This window comes from Acyrthosiphon pisum, unplaced genomic scaffold (genome assembly GCF_005508785.2).
Source record: "Acyrthosiphon pisum isolate AL4f unplaced genomic scaffold, pea_aphid_22Mar2018_4r6ur Scaffold_370;HRSCAF=794, whole genome shotgun sequence".
Taxonomy (NCBI): domain Eukaryota; kingdom Metazoa; phylum Arthropoda; class Insecta; order Hemiptera; family Aphididae; genus Acyrthosiphon; species Acyrthosiphon pisum.
In genome coordinates this window covers 1-10,990 of record NW_021773168.1, presented here as the reverse complement: position 1 = coordinate 10,990, position 10,990 = coordinate 1, and the positions used below count along the sequence as shown (strand labels likewise).

The window sequence follows — 10,990 nt, the reverse complement described above, 5'->3', positions numbered from 1 at the left end:
TTCAGTAAACTGAACTAATAAAAAGTTATTTACGTTCAACTATAGAAGAAAACCGCTTAAATCATTTAATACTTCTCTCCATCGAACACAAATTGGTAAAGACTCTAGATTATGATGATGTTATAGACAGCTTTGCTGAAAAAAAAGCTAGGAAAAAGGTGTTCTAATATACATTTTAATATTTTATTTAAAATAATAAAATAATATATGTAAATTTTTTTTTAATTTTCTTAATCTACCTTATCTATTTATTTAATCCTATAAACATCCAAGTTAATATTTTCCTTGAATATTTATAACCATCTAGTATAAATTGTAGTTTTTTGTATACATGGTAATACATTGCTAATAATGTATTGAATAATATTGATATAAATAATATGAATAATATTCAATTATATTATGTAAGCATGTAATGCAGTAGGTACATGAATTTAAATGAGTTTGATTGGTTAAGGTTTGGAAAAATACGTTTAGGTATAAACATTTTGTTATTCTCAGTGAGTATTTTGTTTATCATATTTTATTATTATGGTCGAAGGGCCCCCAAATTAATTTGCCCCTGGCCCCGAAAAACCTTGGGACGGCCCTGTATACAGCTATACTTAAAACCACGCATCTTAAATTTGAATTATTGCAACTTTGACGATTATTTTAAAATTAATTTGTTACACAGATTAAATTATTTAAATATATATTATCGATATGTAGATATTGTAGATTACTTATTAAAGTGGATTTATAATGTTAAAAAAAAAGTATTCAACTTGGGTTCATAATTTTAATGTTCCTCTGATAATAATCATAATTGGCATTACAATCAACATCATTAACGTTGCATATCTATTTTAGTTGTAGCAATAGTTTGATTTGAATAAATTAATGGATAAAATTATTTTTAATAGTTCGAGTCTAATATTTTAAAGTTGCGTATTGTAATAAATAATAATAATGGTACCTTCTAATCTTAATTTACTATTTTTAAACTAAAATTAAAGGTTTAAGTGTTTTAAATAAAATTGTTTAATTTACTTCAATTTGGCGGGAATTATGTTGTGAAGTAATCGCAAAGCACCACTAGTCATCTCTTGTGCCATAGAACGCATTATCGTTGGATCATATTTTGTTTCACTATTTAGACCATATTCATTCATATATTTTTCACCTAAAAAAAACAAATAAGAATTATAAAAAAATATTCATTCTTAAATATTAAGTTATCCTTACCCAAAATTATCGGCAAAAAATTGTCGTATGTAATAATTTGAGTTACAGCTGCAACGATTCTACGCGTTTCTTGGTAGATAGTCTCATCCGTCCATAACGGGTGTGCTATTTGCAACTGGTTTGCAATATAATTATGGAATCTTAGCATTAAATTTTGTAACAATGCTATTCCTAAATTCTGGTTAACATTTACATCACCTAAACACAAAATTTATATAATGTCAATTTAATAAAAATACATCATTTTTTCTTAACAATTAAAAAATAATAAAATAAAATTATAAGAAACTTAAAAAGTGGAAAAAGGATGTATTATTATTTTAAATTTGATAACAATGATGGATCATTGAATAAGAATAATTAATATGAGAAGAGCGAAAAAATATGTTTGAAACGACCAAAACATAGTAGGTAATAGTTTTATAAAAGGACGTTATAAAATATTGAATAATGTTGATTTAAATTGTAATGTTTTAAACGAAATACATAGTAATGTTTTCAAAATGTATTTATCACACAATAAATATAAGGTAATATTGATATCGAATGCGTCATTCGGTTGTGTCCTGTTTCAACCTTTTACACCTTTCGAGTGTTTCAATTGCGCCCAGCAGTCGGATAGGTAAATTATTTTATCCTACCTTTTTTAGGTTCCGTTTTACGTCCTATATTATAATAAGTAATAAGCATTCAATTACTCTATTTTAATATGATTTTAGTAATCACTAATGACTATTGAATACATTCGTAATTCTAGGATCGATAAATTAGAAAATTAATAGTCATAATTAGTAATTATTTTGTTAGTGTTATTCATAAAATAATAATACTAAAAAATAATAAAAATTAGTACAAATATATAGGAATAAATAATTTAAAAATACATTTCTGATCAGTAAGTGTTATATATAATAATAATAATACAAAAACAAATGAAACTCAGTCTAAATATATAGGATTAAGTAATTAAAAAAATGTATCTTCTTGTCATTTTAAAAAGGGGTCAAATAGTGAAGGGGTTAGGTTAATAGTAGTGAAATCGTTTTAAGGCATTGTAAAGGCCAAAGAGGACATAATTTTATTTTTTAAGCTATTTATTAGTTTATCAATAAATTCTTGTTTTTTAATACTTTGCTCGGAATTTTAGCCATACCATGAGTTATAAATTAAATTGCTACGTGATTGTAATGATATTAATTGATAAGAGTACCGGCTATGAGATAACATTTTCGTAAACTCATCAAAAAAAAAAAAAAAAAACGATTCGTGTTTAAATAGATCGGACGCAATCGGAACACAGAAAAGGTGAGGAAAAAATCGTTCAACGGTCTCCAATTGATTCTGTATTAAAACAAATACTACACATTTGTAAGACATAAAAATAATTGTTGTTAATATTATTCTTATCAATTCATGAATATTTAAGGTGTTTCATAATTTTAAATAAAGATATGATTTGGCATTAACAAAACAATAATCTTTTTTTTAAATTTGTTTATGTTTAACCCAACGTTAAGGTCTTAGAATTGTTATGTATTTCAGTATTTCACTATTTCCACAAAATATATAACACTAAAATGAATATCAAAGAAAACATTAAACCTGCAGGGATAATTAAAAAAAATATATATATTACAAAGTCTGAGTTACCTGCAAGAAATGCTATCGTCACTTGAGTCTGATTTCCTTTTTTTACAACTTTAGTAGGATCCTGAGGACAATACTCTTGTTTTTTTATTGTATTGTAAAGCAATTGTCCTCCACTGAACAAACGCAATTGATTTGCCACATCAGGATCGGAACCATACACATTTGATGAGTCGATATAATGCGTGTTTTTATTAAGCTAAATAATAAATAATGGAAAAATAAAAATGTGATAGTTATTCTGCTATTAGAACCTTATTAACATCAAAACATTAGTGTACCAGCACAATAACTGAGTTTAAAGATAATCGAGTTTAAAGATTTTGTACAATAGAAATTTCCTATAACACAAAAAGTATTTTACGTTAAATTGTACAATCAATTACATACACATATACAGCCATACAGTTTTATTTTATGGAAATATACAAGTTCATTGTCAAGGACGCAACTTTACCATAAGAAATCATTATTAACTGAAAATAATTAATATTTGAATTAATATAATATCAGATAGGACCTATACCTATACCTACCAAGTACCAACTAATGTTCTGGTTTAATGATGATAAAAAATACTAACAACAGTGTCAGGAACTAAGGAACAATTATACGCTGGTGAAGTTATGAGACGCATAAATTTTAAGATCGTTAAATTTTTTTTTCCGTATACTGGATCATCTGGAGATAATGGAATGACTGCCTTGCACTCTGTTGGTGGATTTTTGTCTTGACAATGGTCTAGAGCAGCTGTATAATAATATACATACAATGTGGTTATAAAATAGAAAATGATTTTGATTGTTTCGTTCAAATTTTAGTAAAATGTTACCAGGAAAAGATGAATTGACACTGCGGACTGGCGAATAAGCCGTATCGTGGGTGATGAATTGACCCCATGGTACTAATAGTTCGTTGTTTTTATAATCACAAATCCTAAGCGAGTCTTGGAACATCGTTAGAGTAATGTTTCGAGCATTTGGCAATGGACTTCCATCCGATTGTAAACGAAAAGCTGAGATACCTAAAACCATATAACATTAAGTTTGAATAATCATAATGTAGGTATAAAAATGTAGGTGTTAAAATAATACCTACTTACCATAATTATTGTTTTTATATTTTATCGATTAATAATGTAAGTAGTTATTGAGAATTAAATATTTTTTTAAATTACCATCGCTAAACACCGGATCCATATATCTATAAAAAGGAGTTAGTGCTGCACCCCAGTTGGGATTTTGCAAATTATTGCATGATCCATTGACTGTCCTGTATTTTGCTTTAGGATCACACGTTACTGGTGGTGAGCATTTATCGAAATAATCATTGTTGATCGTCGCCACACTAGTTAATCTTAAAGTGGATTTTTTCTAAAATATGAAAAATTGTATTAAAATTATTTAACCATTGATTTAATATTTGAAAAATATATATTTACCGTTGGTGTATAGAATATCATAAAAACCACATACAAAACAATTAATATACACAGAAGAAGTGTTATAAAGAGGACCACGTTCCGTAAATTGAACCATTTTAATTTCGATTTTGATTCCGAACCAATAAGAGGGCTGAAAATATAAAGGTTTAATATTAGAAAATTTAGTCACCATCATAAAATATTTTTAATTTATGATAATTAAATAATAACTATATAATTATACTAATCATATTGATTTATATTTTGACCTGTAAATTTTTACCTTAAATAAAATTTTTACTTTTATCAATAAATAGATATTATATTTATTTTAGACTCAGATAAGTCTAAAATATTAAACAGGTATAGTATTAAAACTGTGACCTTTAGGATTGTTTATTAGAATAAGTACCTACACAAAATACAATCTTATTAAAAATAAAACAAAATTCACTTATTATAAGTTATAACTATTATAATATATAACAATATAACTACTATATAATATAACTATTATATAATCATATAACTTATTATATAGCTTACATAAATGTGCTACTTAATAATATAAGATTCCGTGTAATTGTCTGTGTACAGAGGTTTTATGATGGCATACAATTGTGTCAATAATATTTTATAAGTAGATACAATGTAGAGTTTTATTGGTACAGTGGCATATTTAAGAATATGACCCCTAGGATCTTACAGATATACAATGATGTAGCACCCCATTTGCCTTGCATTGGTATAAATAACTTAACTAAACCTAAATTACTTAAATATATAGGATGTATAGGTTTAACGTTTCTAGGTACTAAAATTATTCAGAGTTAAAAAATGACGCTTGACATCATTGTGCCGAGCTCGCTGTAATTGAGTATCATAATATACGATATATCTACGTGTAACGTATGCACGGAAAACCAAAACTTAGGCAGAGTCAGGGGTCTATAGAACGTGCAAACCGGGACGCGGAAGATATGTTGTAAGACATATCAATGTAAGACAAAATGCAGGACAAACAAGTGTGCTTGTAGATCTGCAACTAAAATTTGCAATTCTAAATGTCACAGAAGTTTGCCATGGGATAAAACAAAAATGAGTAAAAATGTAAAAATGTAAATAAGCTTAAATTACATAAATTAAAGTGATAAAAAAATGTTTGACAACACTTGATTTTTTTTTTTTGATTTTTACTAGGGTAATAGCAGGGTAATTGATAATTATGTTTGATAAAAGTAATATATTTAAATTAGACAGATTAAATTTAAATATCTAAAAAAAAATATGGCATCTTTGCCTGATATCATTAGGAAATAATAACATATACTAGGCAATGATATAATTTCCTTCTGCTATTAGGAATTTTCAACATTTCCTAGGAACTGTAATAATTTCCTAAATGTCAACATTTCCGGTAACAAATACACGATTCCGCATAATTTTAAATGCAACTTTGACATATTATTATAACTGTTTGCTCACGTTATTATCAATTTTAATTTTTGGCAAATTACATTTTTTCTTTAATTTTAGTTGGTTGGTTAGTGAAAAGAGCAAGTGCTTTTACCTAGCGGTCAGCGGACTAATTAATCAATTGTTAAATATAAAGTTTAATGATGTGATACAAATATAAAATATAATAATATGATGTACCTATATAAGAAATAGCATCCTATATATTGTATACAATAATGATATTAAATGGTTTATAGGTAGTTATAAAAATGCATTAAATTTAAAAAAGCCCTATACTATTGGCTACTACCTTTACTTTAACACCTTTATTTCTTTATTTTTGAATTTTGGTTACTCACGATAATAAATAGGTATTGGATGTTTTTAAAAATTTTATTTCTTTGATGTAATATTAATTGTTTGTTAATTTATATTGTAATTTAAATCATTAAACACAAGTAAAATTTAAAGTCTAAAATATATGATAGATTTATGGCTCATTTTACTTACATAATAATTTAAAAATATTTAATTGCTTAATAAGTAGGTAACTCCTAGTAGACCAGTATTTACAACTATTTTTTAGGTTGTACTCGAGGCAACCGATCTAAATTATATATTATTTTGGATTTAAGTTATTGGCCACAGCCATATTATTTTTACATATTAATTTCAAGTCTCAATGTTTTCACCCCTTTAAAAAACCTATATCCAAATGTCTACCAGCAATTTATTGCCCTCGAAGTTTATGATTAAAGTACAATTACTGATACAAGAGTGGACAATAAACATAAAAAAAAGCGGGTAAGTCGTGGATGTCGCTCTGCTGTACAGTAGGTTACAAGTGGGTTACTGTAATGGATGGAATTAAATTTGAATCCAATGATATTATATCATTGTATACGAAAAACGATTCTGAACGGAGATGATTTGTCAGTCTAGGATATATTATTTTTAAAGAAAAACTTATGGAGAACCTTGTACCAAATTTTAAAAACTTAGTTATAAAAGAAAAAATTTTTACGATTTTTCAACCACTAAATTACTTGCAAATTTTCGCAATTTTGACATATTTCGTATAAATTTGAACTTTAAATGCTTATAAATAAAAATTGTGACAATGTATTCCTTTTATTTTGCAACTGCTATTGTAAAAATATGTTAGGAGCCTTGTATTAAATTTCCAAATCTTAGATATAAAAGGAAAAACTTTTATGAATTTCTAGCATAAGATAATTTACGAATTGCCGTAATTTTTACGTATTTAGTCAAAATTTGAACTTTAAATGCTTATAAAAAAAAAATCGTGACTATATATTTCTTTTATTTTTCAATTGCTATTGTAAAAATATATTATGAGCCTTGTATTAAATTTTGAAATCTTAGATATAAAAGGAAAATTTTTTATGAATTTCTAGCATAAAATAATTTACGAATTTTCGTGATTTTTACATAATATGTTGTCAAAATTTGAACTTTAAATGCTTATAAAAAAAAATTGTGCCTATGTATTTTTATAATTTTTGAATGGGAGTTAGAACAACATATGTGGACCCTTCTATTAAATTTTCAAGTATTTTGTCCCAGCTAATTTTTTTTTATCAACATTTATAAAAAAAAAATCAAAAAAAATCGATTATTTCAATTGCCTATAAATAGATTAAAAATTAGTGAAATATTTTGAAAATAAAACTATATAAAGAAAATGTCAATTTAAACAACTGGTAAAATTTTCAAGTGTCTACGACTCATACTTTTTGAATAATAACAAATATCAAAAATCGTTTGAGGCTAAACCGTTATTTAATGCGGTTTTGTAAAAATTTAAATTTCAAACACTCCTAAAAATTTTTTGTCTTAGTCCGGTTGAGTTTTTTTTACAGATATTTAAAGAAAAACTTATGGAGAACCTTGTACCAAATTTTAAAAGCTTAGTTATAAAAGAAAAAAATTTTACGATTTTTCACCACAAAATTACTTGCAAATTTTCGCAATTGACATATTTCGTATAAATTAACTTAGCACTATAAAAAAAAATTGGACTAACGATTTGGATTTTTTTTACACTGTGAGACACTTATAAGAAACGTGTATAAATTTTCAAAGTTTTCTATCCAACCAAAAATTTTTAATCGTTATTTTAAAAAAAATACTTAGAAAAATTGAAAATTTCATTTGTCTATAAATAGCTCAAAAAAAGTCGAAACACTTTGAAAATTTAACCCTGTATAGACAACGCTAATATAAACATCTGTTGCAAATTTCAAGTGCTTACAATAATTATTTTTTGAGTTACAGTAAAATTAAGTTTTCGTTTTTGTCAAAAATTGGTTTTGCGTAAAAATTCGCGTTTTTCCGTTATTTTTTTAAGGTTTTTCCTGCCGCTTTTGAAGAGTATTGGGAAATTTTCACTTTTGACCCCCCAAAGTACCAACTAGATTCACTTTCCTTTCAGAAAAGGTACAACTTTTGAAAATCGAAGCATTTTTACTGCTCCAAAAGTTGTCGTCAGACACAAAAAAAAAAAAAAAAAAAAAAACACACATCATTGTAAAATCAATACATTCATCACTTCGTTCAGAATCTAAAGATATAGGTAAATGATAAAAATTACATCATTAAAAAATGTAACCTATATAATAAAATAACATAAGTTAACTTCGATAATAATTTACACCAATAGTATCGATTTATTACCAATAATTTCGTGCATCAAACAATTGAAGTAATTTAATTTTTATAATATGATTCGATTAAAATTTAGAAAAAAAAACAATTAATTAGTGATTGTATGCGTATGCCTCGCATGCTTACGTTTAAAATCTTTAGTTGCGTGTTCAAACGAAGCTGCGACGGATTCGGCAAATCGCTGCAAACTTTGTTGATAGAAAATAAGGACGTGTGAAAACATATTACAACGTGCAGCGGCAAGCAGGTCGACTTTTTGCAAACAGATCAATTTATGGTGATCGAACTGCTGTTTGGACTTTTTTACTTTGGTCTGCACGTTTTTGAATTTGTCTAACTGTGAATTGGTGTCCGGATCAAGTTCTTGGGAAACGTCTTTCATCCAATTCAGAGCAGCCCTGTAGTCTGTACGGGCATTTTCCATACGTTTTACATCGCCCTGAGTATCCTCCACAGCTCTTAAACAAAACGTTTCTATTTCCTATAAAAACACATCAATACCATATCATAAATAATAATTAAAATATTTTATGCACTTGACGATTCAATCATCGATCCAGAAAGAAGGAGAACGACTTCAATATCAGATAGCCCTCTGTTGAGTAATTATGCAATTTTTGAAAAATCGTTAATCCACCACCCGCATAATATAATATATATTACACAATATACGTTACTTTTACTAGTAGAACTCGTAACATAATCTGACCATTTGTAGTGAATAAATGGGGATTTCAGTCTTAGAATTAAATAATACATTTTTTTTTAAATTCCGTTTTTAATTTTCTATTCATATGGTTAAATAATATCGGGTCATAGATTCATGACTATTAAAAAATTTAAAAAATGGTAATTATTTATTTTGTTATTTATTTCACAATGTCATAGTAGGTTTGGATAAATTAAATAATTGTTATAATTTTTGACTTTTAAAATAATATGAAATAAAAAATGTATAATGCACATGTTATTTCAATATTTTGGTAAATTAAAACTTATAAAATATTCTTCCGTTGTTATATACTAATTGTATACGGTCATACGGACATACGGTAATAAATAATAATCAACTGTTCATTTAGAAATAATATTTTTTATTTACACTGCGTTTTAATTGAGAGTTATTATTTTTCTTTTTGTATTTATTTTATAATATTATAAGGTAATTATTAATAATAATTTTTAATTTAATTTATATATTATACCTGGTGTAACCTGGCTAATGGCGTACGTAAACCAATTCTCTCTTGTCCTGACTGTGCCATGCAACTTCCCAAAATTTGCATCATTTCGCCAGCTTTAGTTTGATCTTTGTTTCCAGATCTTTTTAAAAACAGACCCATTTGATTTTCTTCATATGCTAAATCTTTAAAAATAAATAATATAATTTTATTCAAAAGTATTTTAATTGTGTGTGCCTTTTATTGATACTATTATAGTTACCTATAGTAAAATATATTGTTATCTATCAAGATATACAAGTATAAAATATTTTACGCGTTATATGTATAGATAACATCATATTGTGCTATTTTGTAAGTATTCAATAACTACAATATTATAAGATGCTATATTCTTTGTGAACGTATAAGCGCTCTAAATAGATAATTGGTGGGCTTAACACAAATAATACTCACTATAAACTTTTCGTCGTATTTATGACAATCCTTTGCAAATGTGACAACTACCACGAATAGACTTAAATAGTTCTAATTTAGCATCGAGTTCAGCGTCTGAGCTACTATGAATTCGTCATCCTTTTTCCCCAATTTTTTACATACTTGCTGTTTAGTTACCCAGTACTTGTGTTGCATTTTAGATACAGTTGAGCCATTAGAATTATTTTGCCAACGGTTCAACCCTGGAGCATCGTACGTATTCCTGAACAAAAAAATGTTACATGTCTTATTTGTCATTAGTAATTACAATTATAATTTTAATAGCAAAATTATTATTTTATATTTTCTAAAATACGGAACCAGACATTTTATTGTCGGAAAACTTTTAGGGGTCGTAAATTTTAGAAACCATTTTGATATATTTGGCTGATAAATAAAAATAACAATACAATTATAATTGTGGATATTATTTATCAAGAAAAACAAGCATTGATAATACCTGGACTTAGGAAAAGTATTGTGATTTGAGATATTACTATACATTTATGTACTATCGTTCACAATTATTATTATAGATTTCTGCTGTAGATAATATTTAAGTAGATATGTTATGTATACCTACTATGGTCCATTAGTGATACTGAGCGTCCGAACCACCTTCAGTGTTTTAAAATGTAAAACTTGATAGTTGTGTTTCCTGCCCTATTTCTAACTTCTGTAGAGTGGTCATTTTCGGTCTTAAAAAGGATCAAATCTTATTTGAGATCATAGACTACTGACGAAAGGCTAAATTTTTTAGCTGTTATGAGTCAGATTTAACAAAGAAATTAAATAACGATGATTTGATTGGTACATTTTCCAATGAAAATTATCGGCGTAAACAGTTTTAATTTAATTTAAATTGATGTATATCAGTTTATGTAAGTTT

At 26.5% G+C, this 10,990-nt stretch overlaps 2 protein-coding genes across 2 annotated transcripts in view; both read right to left on the bottom strand.

The window, feature by feature from the left end:
- Positions 1-4,467, bottom strand: part of LOC100569591 (peroxidase-like) — a 6,038-nt gene extending 1,571 nt beyond the window's left edge. Inside the window, exons 1-7 of the mRNA XM_016808922.2 lie at positions 4,316-4,467; positions 4,052-4,247; positions 3,707-3,898; positions 3,458-3,624; positions 2,878-3,073; positions 1,228-1,425; positions 1,033-1,165 (exon numbers count right to left, since the gene is read on the bottom strand). Of these exons, the coding sequence (XP_016664411.1) occupies positions 1,033-1,165; positions 1,228-1,425; positions 2,878-3,073; positions 3,458-3,624; positions 3,707-3,898; positions 4,052-4,247; positions 4,316-4,336 (1,103 nt within the window). The 5' untranslated portion in view covers positions 4,337-4,467. The remainder of the gene's footprint in view (positions 1-1,032; positions 1,166-1,227; positions 1,426-2,877; positions 3,074-3,457; positions 3,625-3,706; positions 3,899-4,051; positions 4,248-4,315) is intronic.
- Positions 4,468-8,480: 4,013 nt separating this feature from the next.
- On the bottom strand, positions 8,481-10,916 carry LOC107885303 (islet cell autoantigen 1-like). The gene is given in 6 exon segments (XM_029492652.1): positions 8,481-8,924; positions 9,649-9,809; positions 10,081-10,098; positions 10,129-10,182; positions 10,185-10,324; positions 10,681-10,916. Coding segments are annotated over 6 exon segments (780 nt in total). The 5' UTR covers positions 10,695-10,916; the 3' UTR covers positions 8,481-8,531.
- Between the last annotated feature and the right edge of the window lie 74 nt (positions 10,917-10,990).